The sequence below is a fragment of the Anopheles marshallii genome, chromosome 2, assembly GCF_943734725.1.
Source record: "Anopheles marshallii chromosome 2, idAnoMarsDA_429_01, whole genome shotgun sequence".
NCBI classification, from domain to species: domain Eukaryota; kingdom Metazoa; phylum Arthropoda; class Insecta; order Diptera; family Culicidae; genus Anopheles; species Anopheles marshallii.
In genome coordinates this window covers 91108264-91127397 of record NC_071326.1, presented here as the reverse complement: position 1 = coordinate 91127397, position 19134 = coordinate 91108264, and the positions used below count along the sequence as shown (strand labels likewise).

General features: G+C 41.8%; 3 protein-coding genes across 3 annotated transcripts; 1 reads left to right on the top strand and 2 right to left on the bottom strand.

Moving 5' to 3' along the window:
- The first annotated feature begins 334 nt into the window (after window positions 1–334).
- On the top strand, window positions 335–3785 carry LOC128719335 (uncharacterized). Its single transcript, XM_053812960.1, has 6 exons — window positions 335–574; window positions 2625–2749; window positions 2817–2982; window positions 3059–3327; window positions 3396–3573; window positions 3639–3785. Exons 1-6 carry the CDS (start codon window positions 335–337, stop codon window positions 3783–3785), a joined length of 1125 nt encoding a protein of 374 aa, XP_053668935.1.
- A 3165-nt stretch (window positions 3786–6950) lies between these two features.
- On the bottom strand, window positions 6951–10575 carry LOC128719570 (SHC-transforming protein 1). Its single transcript, XM_053813196.1, has 7 exons — window positions 10453–10575; window positions 8380–8450; window positions 8071–8302; window positions 7713–8006; window positions 7481–7637; window positions 7198–7412; window positions 6951–7121 (listed from the first exon to the last, which is right to left on the bottom strand). The coding sequence occupies exons 1-7, from the start codon at window positions 10573–10575 to the stop codon at window positions 6951–6953; spliced, it is 1263 nt and encodes a 420-aa protein (XP_053669171.1).
- A 2751-nt stretch (window positions 10576–13326) lies between these two features.
- LOC128707833 (outer dynein arm-docking complex subunit 4) lies at window positions 13327–14802 on the bottom strand. The gene is made up of 5 exons (XM_053802792.1): window positions 14501–14802; window positions 14328–14419; window positions 14090–14247; window positions 13766–14009; window positions 13327–13703 (listed from the first exon to the last, which is right to left on the bottom strand). The coding sequence occupies exons 1-5, from the start codon at window positions 14800–14802 to the stop codon at window positions 13327–13329; spliced, it is 1173 nt and encodes a 390-aa protein (XP_053658767.1).
- Window positions 14803–19134: the final 4332 nt, after the last annotated feature.

The following is a 19134-nucleotide window of genomic DNA, read 5'->3' as shown; positions in this document are numbered from 1 at the left end:
AACTTGATTTAATGTAATAATGAATTTTATAAAATATTTAATGACGTAAATTCAACCGCAGTAAACTGTCAAACTCGATGGCGTGTAGCGTAGATCATTGTGCTTTGTGTTGATTTCTTTGCACTCGGCAGTGTAACGAATTCGACAAGTTGCTGTCTGTGAATTCTGTGTTAAATAACGTGCCAAGCAACGTCGTTCTTGTGCTATTGTCGTCGGGAAATCAGAGACACAGTCTAGTGCTCGTCTCGTACAAAAGCAGGCACTGTACCCTGTGAGGAAATCCAACAATTCGTTCTCAGTTGCTCAGTGATTCGTGATTTCCTATAAGAGAGAGATGGCAATCCGTTCCCTGCGATATATGGCCAGCGTCGGTGCCAACGTGCCGAAAACTGGCACGAGCCTCGGAGTGCAGCAGCAGCAGTTCATTGCATATAATAACATTGCAAGATGCATCCCGGCACAGCTTGCTGGAGGACCGAGCAGCTATTGGCCCGGACAGAGTGCACGGTTCTTCAGCGCGTTGCAGAGTCAGCCGTCCATCGTCGAACCGAGCAGAATCATGGCAGAACGTAACGTAAGTTTGCTTACGCATATCAAGCTTCCCGTTCGAGCAAATGTAGTGTGAGGAGGATTCGCAAATCCTACTCCCCACCGACAACCAACCTTTGGACTTTGGAATGGCTTCCCGCTATGCGATTACTGCCAATGTTCGGGTCGCTCGTCTATGTTGCTCGTTTGCTGATGCATTCGGAATGTTCGTCGATCCTCAACCGCACCATCTTAGAGCATAGTACGAAACGTGGGAGTTAGGGGAAGAGAGGGGGTATGTGCGTTACATTTCTAATATACAATACGCAACCAGAGTGTGTTGCATCGTTGCAGTTCAACAAAGGGGAACCGACAGTGGATGAAAAGTATGCGCATCCCATCCCGTACGAGTATTTCAATGTGTCACAGTGTAACCCGGAATAGATCATCTTTGTTCTATAGGATTCAAGGCCATGTGCAGTATTCAGTGCTTTGCATGTATTTGAATTAGTAACGAATGCTCAGAAGTCGAGTTGTAGATTAGCAATTGCAATAAGGCCACCCATCGGTTATAAAGATTTTGTAGCAGCAAATGAACAAAATTGGCAAATTATTATATTAACGCAACTAGCTCATTAGATTAAGGAGCTCATTATTTAAGCTGTTTAAATAAGAACTCTGGGGAAAAGTCCCGTAGTGAGAAAATGTCAAACGTTCGGAGTACCTTGTTATGACAACTAGAGCTTACGGAACCAACCCCCCTGCAACCACCCATGTCTGTAGGCTGCTTGTATTTTGACAAACATTTAGCTTGTCTATGAGGCTGTATTGCCTCTAGAACCGGTATTGATGTGTTGTGTAGTGTCTTCTATCTTGAGCCATACTTCTTGTGCAACTGCATCGCCGTTTTGGGGCCCTTGGCTAATGGTAGCATAAACGAGCCAATAGCGAATGGAAAGTGAAAAATACAGTTTCATAAACTGTGCTGTTTGCATAAGTCGACGACCTTGAACTCGCCAATTGCAAAACACACACACACACACACGCAGCCATAAACACGCAGTGGAGGTTTGTATTATGTTTTCCTTTCGTAAAATGTTCTTTTAATCGAAGCACACCTTGATGTTGTTGATGATGTTGTGTAGGAAGAAGGCGTGCATGCATATCATGACCTACCTCAAAAAGTGCAGTCAACAAAACCATCATTGCATTTTTGGGGTCTCACGTGCATTTCGAACATCGCTTTACGAAACACCTCCAAGTCAATGTAATTGGAATTTCTATAACAAATCACTTCTTCGTTTCACTTCTGATAAGGTGGCTAAAATTAAGCCAAAAAAGGCATCCTTAGCAACAACCAAAACCTCAGAATGATTAGGCAGAATCGATTGAGCGTTGTTTGTTGTGTGTGTGTGTGTGTGCAAATGTACGCAAACGGTACTAATATTTCAGTATTACCATTAATTTTAACTGTGCGTTACGATTCACAGACTTATGCCTGTATTACGTCAAGCAAACCGAAACATATCGTACGATTCTTTTTCAAACCCTTTATCTCCATGTATCTCTCGCACAAGACACATCATGTGTTTAATGGAAAACGGATTAACATGTGCTCATTTAATCATATTGACCTTTAATGTGGATTTCTTTGCAGCATATCTTTCTACCTCGACTAAGATAAGAAAGACTTATGAACGACAAACTCCTTGATAGAGCTGGTTTAAAGTTTGTGGCCTATCATATGTAACCTGAACCATTTTAGTATGATTTAAATCAGCTTATTTATCAACAAATTCTATGAATAAACGAAATTTTCTCGGGTGAGTGGTCTAGATAGGTCGTCCATAAAGACCTCCACGTTCGGCGGGAACCGCGGGGATGACTTTGAATCTAATCTTCTGTCGTTGCTTAAAGGGTAGTCGATTAGTTCTCCTACAATGTTGACTCAGCCTCGCGCATGTTGATATTCATTTTGGTCAGTTATTTATATTGACGTTTATATTTAAATGTTGAACAGATAATTTTTATATGAGTAGTATAGAAAAGATGAGGCAATCTAATGCTCATTAATTCTTAATTGTTTCTTCCTGTAGATCTGTGCCCCGAAAGTGCACACGATGGTAAACGTTCGTACATTAGCCACGCAGGAAATCACCCGCAGCATTCAACTGTTCACCGATCGACCAAGAAACGTCGAAAAGGATCAGCAAACTTTACGGTAATATCCCATGAAAAAGCTCTTTGACAAATATAACCTTGCTTATATCCGATCGCATCCCTTTCAGGCTGAAGGAACAATGCGATAAGCCTGTGGTGCTGATTATCTCTTGGCTAAATGCGCGCCAGAAACACTTGGCCAAATACGCCAAGCTATACATCGATCAAGGATTTGATGTGTTCGCAACACACATCACCCCCTGGCAATTGTTGTGGCCCGTCAAGGGAACACAGGTGAATTGGTTACCAACGGAATAAATGTAATGTCTAAATAATTCTAACTACACATCGACTTTTTACCACTGTTTAGCTGGTGGCGGGCGAGATTGTAAAGTTTCTGAAGAACAACGACTTTAAGCACGGACTCGTCCTGCACGGGTTCTCCGTCGGTGGATATCTGTGGGGCGAGTGTCTGGTGCATATAGCGCGCGACCTGCCCAACTATCAGGTGGTGCTCGATCGTGTCAATGGCCAGGTGTGGGATAGTGCGGCTGACATTACCGAAATATCGGTCGGTGTGCCGAGAGCTTTGTTCCCGAAAAATCCAACCCTTCAGAGTGCACTGAAGAAGTATATGCTGTAAGTTTCGCTTTACGTCAGGCTGCTGTTTAAACCAAAACTGATTTCATATCGCTTCCTTTCCCCAGGTATCACATGAAAGCGTTCCACGAGCCAGCAACATCGCACTACATCCGTTCGAGCCAGATGTTTCACACGAATCTGTTGCGCTGCCCGGCTTTGTTTTTGATGTCCAAAACCGACCCCGTCGGTACGGTGGAGGCAAATACCCGCGTCAAGGACAGTTGGGAACAGAGCGGTGTGAAGGTTAGTGCTTGCATTTGGCAAATGTTTGCAAATATCCATATATGTTCCTTTCGTACCACTTACAGACGACGGTCAAGTGTTGGGACCGTTCGCCACACGTTGGCCATTTCTTGAAGCACCGAGAAGAATACATCGATGTGCTGTTCAACCATCTGCGGCAGCTGAATCTGCCCAGTCTGAAGCAGGATGCGCTTCTGCGGGCCAAACTTTAAGCCACCGTCACCATCGTTCCACACGCGACGCACTGTGATACTTACGAGATGACGTGTGGCATTGGCATGTGTGCGTTATCTGACACTGCGAGAGAGAACTAGAGAGGCACTAACAAAAACCGAAATCGGCAGATGAAAATTATGCAAAAAAAGGAGTTTAGCACATTTAGGGAAGCATTAATGGGTTATTTTTAACATCATGGTTCTTTAATTAGCAAACTTACCTTTCTCACCTTTCTTCCTCCCGGAAAACATTTTATACTATCAATGTTTGATACTACACACTATATCATCCCTCTTGATGTTTCTTTTTGTACTTTACCTTTAACCATTTCTTCTTGTTATGAACACTCCCTGTTGGGTTTTAGTTGATAAAATAACACGGCGTTCCCTTATGGAATTATCATAAATAATCACTCTACACGTCCCGAGTATAATCCTCATGGATTACTATTTTGTGTCTACATCCTTTGCTACACATCCTGTTAATATGTAAGCCATTGTATTGCAATATGAATTAAATGTTAAAAAGGTGTGAAGTACAGAAATAAAATTACCACAAAAAAATCTTCTTTTGACCACTTTTTTTTTTTTTATTCAATAAGAACGGCCAGGCCGTATTGCTCTTTTTTTTTGACCACTTGACTAAGCTCAAAAATAAGACTGAAGTGATGAGTGTAAAAAGAAACAATTGCCGTCTTTTCCAGATGTTGCCGTATGCATTTCTTTCATCATTATCCAACCAACACCAGTGAATACGTGAAAATTACTCAGAAACATTTTTTAATTTCATAATGATAATAATCATGATAATGGCTAACTCATACCTGGGATACGAGCTTACTCTTTGCGCGAATAAATCCCTCGTTTCGTGTCATCTGTTTGCTCTGCCCTCTGTATCTCATTCACTAATCTGGGCCCTTCCATAAAACGGCCCGCGTCTGCCAGAAGCCCATTTGATGACAATATTGATATTACGTTTTATATTGTGCGCTGGAACAGGCATTCGAGTGTGTCTGGGAGGTCTGTCCGTACGGTAAACCTAGCCTAGCCAAGGTAGAACGTTTGAGTGTGTGGTCGAGCAAAGTTAAGGCAAGTAGAAAAATTAAAATTGTACCGCAAAAACAATGTACTTGTTGAAATTGTATTATCGTAACAGTTTCCCACCCATTTGCCGAGGAAAACAAGTTTAAAGATATATCTGGTGAATGTAGAACGTTTTGTTAGTGTGTACCTTTTTAAGAAAAGTTTTGTGTGGAGTTACGTGTTTGTGAATTACGTAATAATTCCTGCGTAATAACAACGCTATTTCCCTCTTTCAAGTGAGGTGTTTATGTTGATTACTTATAGTTCCAAATGACCATTAAAAACAATCTTCCTTTTTTTCTATTTAAACGATTATTGAGTTAGAGTGAGTTATACCAAAAAACTTTTACATATTTCTCTCATCTTGAAAACTGTCCTGTTATTCCTTTATGCTATTTAGTTTCCGCGTTTCTGACTTTGGGCTTGATTTGCTTGCAGTTATTTGTGACATAGTTAAAAAGGCAATTATAAAACAGTTACACAATACTGACACTGCTTGTGATGGCCATAAGTACGGACGCAAATCGGAATTGTGATAATCAGTTACAATGTAATGCACCCTCCAAAGCAAATACTTCACAGAAAGTATAAAACCAGTCGAAAAATAAATACATCTGGCATTACTGGGATTCCAATGCAACGAAACGGATTAAGATAAACCGTAACAACACACCTGGTCGGCGACCTATTGAATTGAAGTATTATCTTTCCCCGTGCTTAATAGTATATGACTGTTGTTAATTTCATTTCCCTCCAATCGGCCTGCACTAGTAGAGCAATGTCATCAGCTCAATATACATAAATATATATGCACGTATGTAATGCAAGATACTTGTTTTGTGTAAATTTGTTGCACGTGCATTAGAGGTTGATAAATCGCATTTTCGCTTCGTGTTCCTAATCTCGTTCGAAGCGCTGACTGTCGTCCATACTTTGCGTGCATACAATCTCTCTCGCCTTCATCATACGCGCTCGCTGGGGATTGTTTGCTTTTGTTAGTCTACAAACTACAATCAGAATATCTCATTTGGCCTGCTTTTGCCACTGACTAAGAGTGCAATACATGTTTAATATAACGTTTTGATCACACTTTTCGTTTGTTATGTGCTTGTTTTGTTTCCTTGCTCGCTTCCATGTTTGCTCCTTCTTCTAACAGTTAGAATATTGTTGAGGATCATTCTCTTACCCTCCGGTTCCCCCACAAACAATGTACTAGACGTCCTATTCATGGCAATTTTCTATACTCTTTCGTTTTAACATACTACTCCCTTCGCTTAGCACCCGCCAATACACTTTCCGAACTAAAGGATTATCATACAGTTTTTGGTTATTACCAGGAGGTGTTTGTGTGTTTGTTTTTAATCCTCCGTAGCAAAAAATACGTTCAGTGTCTCCCCTAATCCTTGCTATACATATATATGTATATATATATATATAGTTAGAAGTTAAGTTGCAAGGGAAAGAGATTGATTCATTCACTCTCAGAATCGGAACCCTTCATTTGCAAAACAGATGCAGTGAATCTTTCTCGCTGCGTGCCTTTTTTGTGTATGTGAATATATTTGTAGATGTGTGTGTATATATATATATATATAGGCGTGCTAACTCACTTCATATTCACTTTAAATCTTATGTCTACCATTCGAGAACAATCGCCTAATGCAATCTGTGCTCCACGTATCGTTAGTCGTGGCTCAAACCATCTGAATCTGAATTAGTTCTTGATTTTCGTTTTCTTTTTGGTAATATTACGCCGCCTGCTTGCGGTTATAACATAACATAGATATGCTTAAATCATTACGCAACTAAACACGAAAAAGTAGATCATGTTCGCATTTGAGTTTGCATTGACAAAATAGATCCATTTTGATTCTATAGCACTACCACAAACTCACCGTTTGAAAATGGTTCCGTCCCTATACGTAGTATTTCCTTCTACCGATTGGTTAACTTCTTTTCCGGAAGCAGACGGCTGCATGCGGCTGTCTGCTTACCTTTTGTTTGCGTTGTATGTTATCGAGTTACGCTTAACAATCTACTGTTGTCCAACGTGTCTCCCGCCTCTACACTACAGCTACACTACTGCAAATTTAGGTGAGCCATTTTGGCCTTCGACAGCAAATCGGTCGTCCGTAAGATTGGATGCCGTAGTAATAGTGCACTTTCCGCGGAAATGATCGGCAGAGAGTTTGTCCAGTGAAAATTGATAAGATGACTAATACTATCGAAGACTCGATCTTTGGTTCGTACCTGGGAAAAAAATGAGCATTTCGGGGCGATATTAGTCGCTAAACGTTTATACCATGTTTTTCACGATAAATCTTACGATTCCTTCCGGATCTATCAGCAGCAGGTGCTTGGGTGAGTTGTTCTGCATGCCGGTCAAGACGTACTGGCCTTGCGTACCGGCCGACTCGCGCACAAGAAAATCACCATCATTTTTTAGAAGATGTTCCGACTGTGCCCTGCTAATGCTACCGTGATACCATGATTCGGTGAGCAGCTGGGACTTTTGGATCTCAGACGAGATAGTAAACGGTTCTATAGAAGAAAGCTTAGTTAGAAAAACAATTCCTGGCGACGAAAAGATAACCCTTTCTTTTACTTACGCATATCAAATACATCTTTTACGATCGAGGTGGAAGATATTGACTTATTGCTGTGCGTGTTGTTGGAGGCATTTGCATGCTTATCGTTCACATAATCGTGACACGGTAACGGTGTGTTCAGGTCAATCAAATTGCTTGGTATCCGTTCCCGAGTTTGCTGTAACAAAAAATAATAACCACGCTAACATCAGACCCGCTGGACTCAGTGATGGACAAGAATAGATTTAGTTACCTTTGCGCTGGAGGAACTGTGCGACTGTGACGTCGAATGATGATCATTCTCCGTCAACAGATCCGGAGGCATCTTGTCCGGCAGGTCGTTGTAGTACTCTTTGTCCGAGCGCGTCAGCTCGCGGAATTTGTTTTGCGTTTCAGGCTGTTTGAAGAATTCTTTGTACCGCAGCTCGAACGCTTGACCAACGGTTGCGATTAAATCCTGCGTGAGGCTGCCACCGCACTCCAGCACATAGCAAGCTCTCCATTCGTTCAGATCTTTCGCTACGTATGCCACGAAGTCGAGTGTATCCTGTAGTGTTGGAAGAAAACATTAATTACCATCGCTAATATCAACTCATGTATTAGATACGTACCGTATCACCCCCGGAAGCGAACGATATTCTCGGCATGTCGTGCTTGGCGATGATGTCGCCCGTGTCTACATTAACCAGCGACAGATATTTGCTAGAAACCGTTAGCGTTACGTTAGTGCCGGCATGCTCCATATCGGGCGTATCGGATATACATTGCAGAACTCGCTTATCGACCCGTCGCTTTTTGGAGCTTTTCAGACTGGCCGCTTCGCACACCCGGTTAATACATTCTCTGTGAATTAAAATGGTTGCAACATGGGTCAAAAATTTGTTCTTCAATCAAAAATCGATAGAAACACATTTACTCACTTTGCCACCTGTGATCGCGTTGGAAAGTCGAGTTTTTTCATGGAAGCTTTTATCTCCAAACATCCAATGTACTGTAAAGTGTACAAAGACAAATATTTTATAATACAAACTCACAATAAATAATTTAATCAACGAAAGTACAAAGACGAAAACATACAATCAAAATGACTTATGATTGTGAGCAACATTTAAATGACGATCGCTTTCCCTTCCTTCGCATAATCTTGCCCCTTCTCAAGGGCAATGACCGAGTGACACAGCGCTAGTGCAACGGAAGCACTGCGTGCCGATTCGCATCGATGATTCATTAGAATACCAAATGGGAAGCCAAATAATTATACACGATTTCGATTTCAGCTTCGATTTCGATACCGTGTTCGCGACGCATTGATCGCGAGCGGCAATGTAAAGGCGCCACGTTCACATACCCATCCCATTTCCGGTTTGAATGTCCGTTTACTTGCGAGAGAAAAAGGAATACGTGGTAGCGTGGTACGGAATGCAAATAAATGCAATACAATAGTATTTATAACAATTTTTTTAATACACAGTTTTCAAGGCTCACCAACAAACATCCCTAAATTGGTTACATACGATCTTCACTAATATCCAACGAAGGTCCCCGAGTGATTATCACATTAATTTCGTGGAAGGGTCAACAATTCCAAGTCAATCATCTTCGAACAAGTTCGCTGAATCAACTCCAACTCTTGACCTAAAATACGGATATTCTACAAACTAGGTCTTGGAAATACCATTTGGATACTGCAAGATGCTTATGGTATGATTCATCCCCACAGCACATACACGTCACACGATTCTTCTAATTCCGTCACATTCCACCGCTTCATTGTGTGATCATTCACGTTATTTGAGTTCGTTTTTTTATGCTTTTGATGCCAATGCGATTATCTATGTTGTACGTTTCATGTCTCTGTTCTGTAATCTGTGACAGACTGCAGAAAATATATAACTATAAAATATGATAAATATATGCACACATCAAAGACATAGACAGCCTTCATTCAAGATTGTTTCTACCCGCTAAACATAATGTTAGTTTAAAAAACATCCACGATGGTGTTACACGCTACACGATGGACTATACAAAGGAAATCCGTTGTTTTTGAAGTCTGAATATTAAGCACGGTACTACAGCATCAGTCTTCGGTACTTTGAACCCACTGTCCAAGTTTCAATTTCCTGTACTACTTCTACCATTTCCATTTCCATTTCTTGTACTTCTACGGTGTCCTTAATTAATAAAAATCCACACCATTTTCATCGTCATCTTCTGTTAAAAGGAATTTAAAATTTTATAACATCAGAGCACTGGTGGTTGGACAATGGTGGTTAGACAATGGCAAAGTTGCTTAGGTCGTTTTACAATCACCAATCGATTGTTTACCATAACTTCCGGATGGCCCACATTCTTGACACCTGCTTATGAAACGTTGAAATCCGCAACTCAGCGACCAAACGAGACAAACAGTTACCCAACTTCTTCACTCGGGACCACCAAAACATGCGGGATCATTAAGGATTTGCCCTCGCGGTTATTGTTGCAAAAGGATAAACAATGTTTCTATAACGTTCGTCTGTCCGCATTATTTTACGTTTTCAAACTGCCACTAATTGCTGGCAGCAGAACGGACCAGTGTGCTTCCCTTCGCACCATGTGGGTCGTGGCGTTTCACGCTTCTTGAGCAATTGTCTTGAGCAAGAGCGCGAGAGATCGTTGTCTCTGCATCTTTTGCCACAAACTTTATTATACGCTATACGCTCCAGGGGACTCGCGTCACTTTTTGCTACCTTGAACGATATCAGCGAGGACGGAATAAGGGAACCCCCAGACAGCTAGCTGAATCGGGAAATCGTAGGTGAGAGGCAGATATGTTGGGAATTGGTATGCGGAAACGAATATATGGAAACGAAAGAAGAACTGCACCAACCGGAAGTGCAAAACAATGGGACGAGGGTGGTAAAAAGGTTTAGAACTCCGTATCATGCACACACATACATACAAACCGGAAACCGGCAGGAAGACCAGTAGACACCGGAGAACCGACTTACCCGCACGTCGAACGTAACACCTTCGTTCATGATGACATGATCTGGATGCAGCCATTCTGGGGCCGTTTTCGAGCTGCTGACCCCTTTATCCAGTCCGGATGATGCTTCACCGTTGCGTGGCATGCTGCACTAGTTATGTGTAGCACTTTCGGCTACTAAACACTTTCTTATGTTCGCTCGTTCTTGGCTGGATGTAACTGAATTACTTTATCGCAGAGAGCTTGCCGCGTACTGAGGACCGCTTTCCAAAATATGCCCAACTTGCACAGGCACTCACACGTTTTGGAGAGCTATATTCGCTATTTTTATCGCCTCCGTTTCCTAACCCACACGTGTGCCCCGTGGGGGAGTTGGTGGTCTTGCTGTGCCGTTAGGGCTCGTGTATTGGAGCGCGGAGCAATAAAATATTCTAGTATCGAGTGCGCGCTCCAACGCCTACTGTCTGTACTTCGTTCCTTCACTGGGTGGATTTGTTTATCTTGCCTGGCGGTGGAGATCGTGCCTTCCTTCCGCACGCACGCACACGGTCGACATCTCTCTCGCTGTCTGTATCGCGCGCAGTTTCCCGTTTTCTTTCTTGCTTTTCACTGTGTTTTGGCTTTGACACCTGCCGCCTGCTGGCTCGGTTCTTTACTTCCTCTCCTTTGACTGTTCCGTTTTCCTCAGCTTTAATGTTTTTGTGTGTCTCGCTATGTCGCTGTCCCGCACACTCGCGTTCCAACTCAATGAATGCCTGCCTAGCGGCACATAGCCTTTCCTTCACTGGATATGCTGCTTTCGGGAGTGTTTTTTTATTCGCCGCTGTCTCTTTTTTCCGCCTTACTTCCGCTACGCCCGTGACCGGAAGAAGGAAATGTGATCCGGTTTATTTCCTTTCCCTTCTTCACGCGCTTGCACACCAGAATGTAAAAGTATGTTTTACCTTACACCGCATCTTGAATCGTAGCTCTTACTCACTGCTCGAGAGAAGGAAATAGAGAGAAAAAAGCACTGTTTACACACCCTGAAACATTGGCTGATCGAAGCCCGTGTTCTTGGTAGAAAAAACCACACACAACTTGCTATTAGTTGTACACGATCAAACTACAACTTCAAGGACTGTTCACTTGATCCCTACGACTACCGCGATCCGTCGATAATAGATTGGAATGATGATTTGTTGTGCATCCTTGAACACAATCAGCTCGTATTAACATCACACGCAGCAATCCACAAATTCATACATACACACACGCACACGTCTTCTTCTGTTGACATTCGTATACATGGAAAGCAAATCAAAGGCATAAGTGTTCCCGGTACGGCCCCGCACTTAGTCATCAACGTTTCTGGGTGGCCATCTATCGCGGTCGAATGGATAGGGGGAGGAATGGAGATGAAAACCCCATGTGGGTCTTCGGGTGCACGAAATCCTTCCCAACACAAACAACAAAACGCATCCGCAGTACGAGCAATGTAAAAAAAGGATTGACAATTAATGCAGTGTGTTTTATAGAGACGGCCGTTTTTTCGGGGCGTGTGTGCGTTGTAATACCACTTGACAGTCAAAAGTCGATAATTGATGTTTTGCTGCGTGGTATGCAAAACGGAAGTAACCGAATCTCGGATTGGGTGGTAAGATTTGACTTAAACGTGGTACATGTTTTCTAGGCACTACTGGAATTTAACAAGCATTTAGCACTTAACACATTTATTTTATTAGGTTAACATATACACCCCGCGGAATGCGGTTCTTTGACCTTGCTAACTCTCTTGTTGCACTAAGAAAATATCCACACATACACGCACTTTTACACAACTTCATTGTTTCTTGATGAAGATGTTATTATCCAACTATTGAAAAAGTAATTATAAGATATCGTAACATACTGTTCCTTACGCAAAAGTACCGTTTAGTGTGAAGGAATTTAGTTGTTACTTCCCAGCGTCACAGATATACAACCAACAATCGTTTAACTTATGAGAACTTTACAATTTACGCAGGTGCTTCAGAACAACATAACGCTTGTTTTGTAGATTAGCCTGTTTCTCTACTCACACACAGCACAACCGTCTTTGCCGCAATGCACAAAAAGGCGACATTATTCCAGAACACACAGAAGCAGGAAGCAACACTGGGGAACAAAAAATCTTCGTGATTACGAAGAAATTATAACTTTCTTAACCTTTCCGTCACGTGCCGTAGCTCATTGCCAGGTTAGAACAAATGCAATTCGATAAAATTTCAGCTAATCTGTCCGAAAAACACTCTCCACAATGCATGAAGTCAATGAAACTAGTAAACTTTTAGCTGAACTTAATTTTGTGTGTTTTTTTCTTTTATTATGACGTTTAGGTAAACAACCTCGCGCTGACAGTGTGTCACAGCGTAGTTATGATACTTCGTTCAGTACTTCATTAGTTGTGGTCGTGCACAGTGGTTAGCAAGTTCGATTTCCGAATGTATCGTGTTCTTCCGTATTTAGGGGATTTTGACCTTTATTTTTATTATATTGTGCAATAGTAGTCGCCAATTTTGATGAACAGTAAAAGACAAGACAAAAAGCGCATTAAATGCAATGGAAAACAAGTGCATTTCCACTCGCGTTAGAAGGATGTGTTTTACCAATTCAAGGTTCAATTGTTCAATAGTGTGAATTTTATCTCATCTCGTCAACTTTTATTGTGCTAAGCGCTTATCACAAAGTGTTTACAAGCAAGTTCTACTTCGACCGGTAAGTACCTCAAGGAAATCCTTACAGTGCAAGATAATAAACTCTAGTGTGAGGCATTGTAATCGTATGGAATAGCTGCACGATTCGTCTCGTTCCTGTATGTTTGACTCCTCGCTTTGTTTCTACTGTTCTATTCGGTTTCTATATCGGTACAACATCCTTACAACCAACGCGGAAGCATACCATTCGCACCGGTAATTTTCTTTGCATTCAAGCTCGTGCAAGGCTTTTGTTGGCGCCAAAACTCTTGTCTATTGTTCAGAAAGTTTATCGCATCCTTCGCGAACTCCGACACACCCTCCGTGTTTGTATCTGCTTTGCGCAGATCTGGATGCTTGATTAGGTTCTCCAGATATTCCTTGTCAATGTACAAGTCACCAAGCAGTCGTCGGGAAGCACGCTTCTCTAGCTCTTCCCGCGATAGTTGATTCCGTTTAGCAGTCTTGGGTTTCTCCACCTTCGCTGGTTTCTTCTGCGGCTGGTTCTTGGTGTTGTTACCGATCGTATTTTCGATCGCTTCTTGAGTTTTCTGGACTCCTGCAACGGTATTGCGCGATATCAGAACAGGGTTTCGAAAAATGAGTACAGCTGCTACTTACCAAGCCTGAAACTAGCCAGTTCCGGACGCAAACGCAAACCACGGTGAAAAAACATCAGGCTATGTTCAAACTGGCCCAAGTAGTAGAGAGCTTCTGCCTTCTGGTAGATCGCCCGAATATTGTTCTTGTCTAGCACGAGAGCCGTCTCTGCATCCTGTAAAGCTTTACCCGGTTCGCCAAGCTGCAAGAAACATCGGCTTCTAGCAACTAACGCGTTTTGATCATTGTTGTTCATTTCCAAAGCCTAAAATGGAATGACGCTTCATAAATATTTCAGTCGAGATGGTAAAATCTGTTTTAGAGGAGGTAGAAGGTGCATTGTGCCTTAGAAATAAACAGAACAGCATTGTCCAAGTTTCCGTTCTTAATCTCACGCATCCCCAGTGCCAAAATGGCACCCGGTTCGGCTTCCTCGGTTTGTAACGCTTCGTTACGCTCCTGACGTCGTTTGTTGATGAGGTTTTGCTTGATATCAAAGTTTCCTGTAATAGCAGAAAACAGTTGCTAGTTCATGTAGGAGAACTTTGGAGATGGTGCCTATTTGCAATATGTCGCCACTTGCCTATGCTGACGGCAGCAGCACGATCTTTGTCGGTGTACACTTCATCAAAGTACCGCCGTTTCTTCACATCAACTGGCTCGTTAAACAGATCTCTGTAGACAAGAACGTTCCCATGATTACGTGACCATTGCCATTTGCAACAGCAGGATCCTTCTCGATTCCCGGCCACTCACCGATACTTTCTGGGTGCATTTTTATCGCTCATATCCGAACAATGATCGGAAAATTGACGAATCAGATGCGTATCCAGCTTGCCCTGGCTAGCCTGATGTTGGATGGTGGTCGTCTGTGGACCGCTGGTTCCACTTCCACCAGCACCAGCTCCACTTCCACCACCACCCGCTCCACTCGAGAAAGTTACATTCGATTGCTGCTGATCATCGTCAGTGTCCGTTTTCAGGCCCACACGTACAAAGCTTTGCAGTAACTCATCTTCTCCGCCCAGTATACCAAGCGCGGTCTTTGCGTTGCTCATTCTTGATGGCAGTAGATGCAAAAATTACTTTACTAAGTCCACAAAAACTCGTTTCTAAATACTTTCTTCTGAAGGTTTAACACGGAACTGTGGCAAGTTTCTCTAAACCGTAATAGTAACTTTTTCTTTAGGAACTAGAACTTCTTGCACCACGTCTGAAACTGGAATGTGACCGATATAATCGAGCAGCAGACGAGAAAACCCCAGAGAATGTACGTACCGGCACTTCACCGCGTATCGCGTGAAACCCATCACCTTCCACAAGACCCCTAAATTCACTCACACACACCTCCAGGGGTGACGGAGAGTCATGGAAACAAACACTTGATAATCGATTTGTCATAAAACATAGTAAAAATTGCACGGTACGACATATAAAAGGCAACGGTGCACGGCTGTGCTACACAGCAAAAGTCGCCTCTGTAGTCAATGGGTCAGAGTCTCCCTGAAGGCATAGGTTCTTTGATGGTGTTAAGGTGCCAACACGATACGGCCCAATATCCAACAGTAATAAATAAGCCAAAAGGGTACGATTTCTTGCGATTCGACACATGAATAGCTAAGGGCCTATTTGGGAATGGCATTGCTAAACGCCGGAATAGGCTCTGCAAACAATATTGCACAGTATGGGTGGAATCGTTGCATGTCATGTCAAAGGCTTCGACCAAAAGGAAACGTAGAAAATACAAAGTAATACAAAAACTACATCTGCATTGGCAACACGAAGCAGCAATTTCTGGGACTTACCGAACGAATTGTGAGCAAAAAATCGATCGGAAGTGTGCGTGGCCGAAGGATATAACCAGCCTTTAAGCTATACCCTTTTGTCAAAGATTTTCCTAAATAATTCTTAGATTTATTTTGTGAAACAAAGATCAGAAAAATGCCATCGTGTTTAAAGTTATTCAACTTGCTCTACCGCCTTAGGGGTGTAGGTTAAACAATCTTTTATATTCAATTGAATAAAATCTCAATGTGTTTCCTTCCCACCCCAGGCGACGTATAGAGACACTCAATGTTGCTTCCGGTAGTGAAGCGGGAAGTGAAGAAAATACTTACATTATGCAGGGCAACAAGTTGTTGCTGCTAGATTTAACGCTATTCGAATGAATGAATGACTCATTAAAAATAAGTTTGTTTGCCAACGGCAGGATTGGAAGGAAAACTTTGGATGCCGTCAGTGCCCTAAACAGTTCTCCTAAACGACACTGACTACAGTTGTAAATAACTCGTGCTGGAGTGTCGTGCCCAAAAATAAAATGAAAATCGTGAAAGAATGAGGAAACGGGTTTACCTGGTCGTACAATCCCAACGCTTTCGTGTAGTTTCGGACCTAGAATAAATAAACAAACAGTAAATGTTGCGATGTGGTTAATTGTGTTTTACCTTATAAACTTATGTAAAAATATTTTAAAGCTTTTCATACTTGAAAATGAACGTTCGAAAAATTACTCTAAATGTTTTCTATAAAGTTTAAAAACTTGCTAAAAAAATATAGTTTTATGAAAAACACGTTTTTCGATCAAGCATTGAAGCTGAAAATTGAATATTGGGTTGTTTCACGTGTTGTACACTAGCGCCGCGTATATGTCAAAATTATAACTAAGCAAGGAGGTAAAGCTTTCGAGGGACCAAAAAGCTTTCTGCTTTCTCCCCATATTGGGTGGTTCTAAATTCACCCCCAACGATATTTTTCCTTGTACTTTATAATTTTGAGTTATTTAATACGAACTTTTTTTTATTTGCATTTTTATCCAAGTTCCTAGTAATGTAAGCTCACATGGGAAGGAACAGAGAACAGAGAGAAATTGAGTAAATATTAATGTCAGTCGAATAGGCTCTTATTCTCTCTTGCTCATAGGTACGGAAAGACACGAGGATACATATTATAGTGTATTCAACTGTATTATCGGTTAATTCACTCTATGTTAATAAGCTCATGATCACATTATTCTGTAATAGAGAGCCAAGTAGGATTGCTTAGCTTACCTTCATATACTTCAGTGCTTCATCTCGTAGATTTTTTCCCGCCACTTCTATTTCGTCGATTACCGGCTTCGATCCTTTCTGGCGCTTTTTGCCTATCGGTTTGTTCATCTTTCGTTGGTTGGCGCGTTGCTGAAATTTAAACGAAAGTTAGCATGCATCTAAGCCTTCCAGTTTCCGTGTATTAGCTTTGCTTTCTTTTATGACCTTCATTTCAGCATAATTAAATATATCCAACCAATATTGCAAAACAACCGACAACCTTGACTGTTACATGCTATCATGTGACAAAATTTTCAATTATTGACGAAATCGAAGCTTTTTCGTGTCTCCGTGGTCTTCGTACTGGACCAGGAAACATCATAAATCTTGTGCCGCTTACGGCATGCGGCCTGTGCCGGTAAAACCGTCTTCGTCAACAATAGATGATGGAACAACAAAGCGAACGCCAGCTGGTTCGGAAAGGGTGCGCGCCCGCACACCGGGAACTTTCCGACCGTTCGCTACTACACGGAAGGAGAAATAAACGCAAAAACAACCACAAAACACATAAAATCGATTATCTTATTAGATTTATGTCATATTGAATGTGGTTTATACGATGGTTCTGTGTTTTACGGGCGAACTCGAAGGGCGCACTTTTTGTGTTTATTTTCAGCGTGAATTTTGTTTATCTCGGGGTTTTTTTTTGCACTGGTTTATAGCATTTGTCCCATGCCAAATCCGATGGATGCATTTTCAACCAGTAGCAATGCAAGTGCTTCCGTGATTATGATTTTGTAGTTTTAGAAAAACTTCTATAAAGTATACAATATGTTGCATGGTTTGTACAGGGCTTGTATATGTTAACATGTCTTTAAAAAGTACACATCGTTCGCGGTTCACATGATGACTTAATGTGGCACACTTTATTCTATAACAAACAATAATTAACTACACTAAGCAACGCGAAGGGGAAAACTCCAGTAATACTGTGCGCAATATAGAAAACAACACAACAAAGCTTAAATTTGAACGTTTCACTCGTTGACGGTTGGAAATTCTTTTTAAACATTACGTGCACCAGTAACTTTCGGAATGTGAAACTTGAAGTAATGCTTCTGCGTGCAAACTCTAGCCGTTTACCCAGAAGTTGCCCAGCGTTTGAAATAATTGACCAAATGAAACGTTAGAGAGCTTAGAAAAGTAAGAAGGAACACACTTGTAAGGAGTTGTTTTCCAGCAGCTCCATTAACATGTTCCAGCACCGTGAAATTTCATACATTTGATGAATGACCCCCGAATACGGAATAGCTCACACTCACCGTGCCCATACCACCGCGAAACGTCTGGCGATTCATTGTGTATCCTGTTGTTTATATCAATGAAGGGAAGCGAATTGAAGCAATCAACAATCAATCAAACGGGAGACACTTTTAAAATAACTTTCACAGTGTTTTCACAGTTTGGTGTGATGCGCTGTGCTCGAATGTGAATTATATTTTAAACCAACGAAAGATAGGCGTTCTTTCAAACAGTCACTTTTTATAGACAATTAGCTCCAAAAATCGACTCGCTCGAAGTAGTTCTAACCGTAACAACAGCTCGCGGTGAACTAACAATCAACTATTCAATAGTTCTTTCTGAAACACGTTCCACTGTGAGGTATCGCCCACCAATACATTCAACTGCGAAACACAAACGGAAAGATCGGCAGGGCTCAAGGTATTAAGAATTTATTTTTATCCCTTCATTATCGCGTTATCATGGTGCACATTGGTGATGGTATGCAAATCGATTGGCGCCTATTCGGTATAAACACCGGCCGTATCGCTATTGCAACTGACAAAGCCCGAGATATTACCCAGTCATGACAGCTTCACATTAATTTGTTTTGTTCTGCAACTTGTTGTTTTGGCAAAAGCGTAACTTGTTCCTTAGAAGGGTTTCGTCATTCCGCGTTGATCGATTAACGACGAAAATGGCGGGCGCGCAATTTGATAGGGAATCGCGATGAATGATTGTGCTACGGTTCCAGGTACCAGCAATACCTTGGAAGGGGTATATTTTATTTCATTAGGATGAAATAGTGTAGTAAATCGATGAAGACGTCCAAATCGTAAGGAAAGTGAAATTTAGTTCAAGTCTTCTTCTAGTCGTGTAGTTCCTTTTTTGTTCGCCAGGTAGTGTCAGAGCAACGTTTCCATTTCGTTAGACGTATTGAGATCATCCAAGCAGGTTGTAATGGCATTTAAATGGATGCAAACGATCGCTGGAGAAGGAAGCATCTGCATCAAATGAAGTTGGGCACGGCAAGCTTGTTGATCGCAAGAATGAATGCTTGTCGGAGATTCTTGTCGGAGCTAG

Coding starts and splice junctions, on each gene's coding strand:
- LOC128719335 (XM_053812960.1), top strand. CDS start 335: ATGGCAATCCGTTCCCTGCGATATATGGCCAGCGTCGGTGCCAACGTG. Junction 2,750..2,816: donor AAGGATCAGCAAACTTTACG/GTAATATCCCAT, acceptor CATCCCTTTCAG/GCTGAAGGAACAATGCGATA. Junction 2,983..3,058: donor GGCCCGTCAAGGGAACACAG/GTGAATTGGTTA, acceptor ACCACTGTTTAG/CTGGTGGCGGGCGAGATTGT.
- LOC128719570 (XM_053813196.1), bottom strand. CDS start 10,575: ATGCCACGCAACGGTGAAGCATCATCCGGACTGGATAAAGGGGTCAGC. Junction 8,007..8,070: donor TCGCTTCCGGGGGTGATACG/GTACGTATCTAA, acceptor CCAACACTACAG/GATACACTCGACTTCGTGGC. Junction 7,413..7,480: donor AAAAGATGTATTTGATATGC/GTAAGTAAAAGA, acceptor TTTCTTCTATAG/AACCGTTTACTATCTCGTCT.
- LOC128707833 (XM_053802792.1), bottom strand. CDS start 14,802: ATGAGCAACGCAAAGACCGCGCTTGGTATACTGGGCGGAGAAGATGAG. Junction 14,420..14,500: donor AATGCACCCAGAAAGTATCG/GTGAGTGGCCGG, acceptor TCTTGTCTACAG/AGATCTGTTTAACGAGCCAG. Junction 13,704..13,765: donor ACTGGCTAGTTTCAGGCTTG/GTAAGTAGCAGC, acceptor ATACCGTTGCAG/GAGTCCAGAAAACTCAAGAA.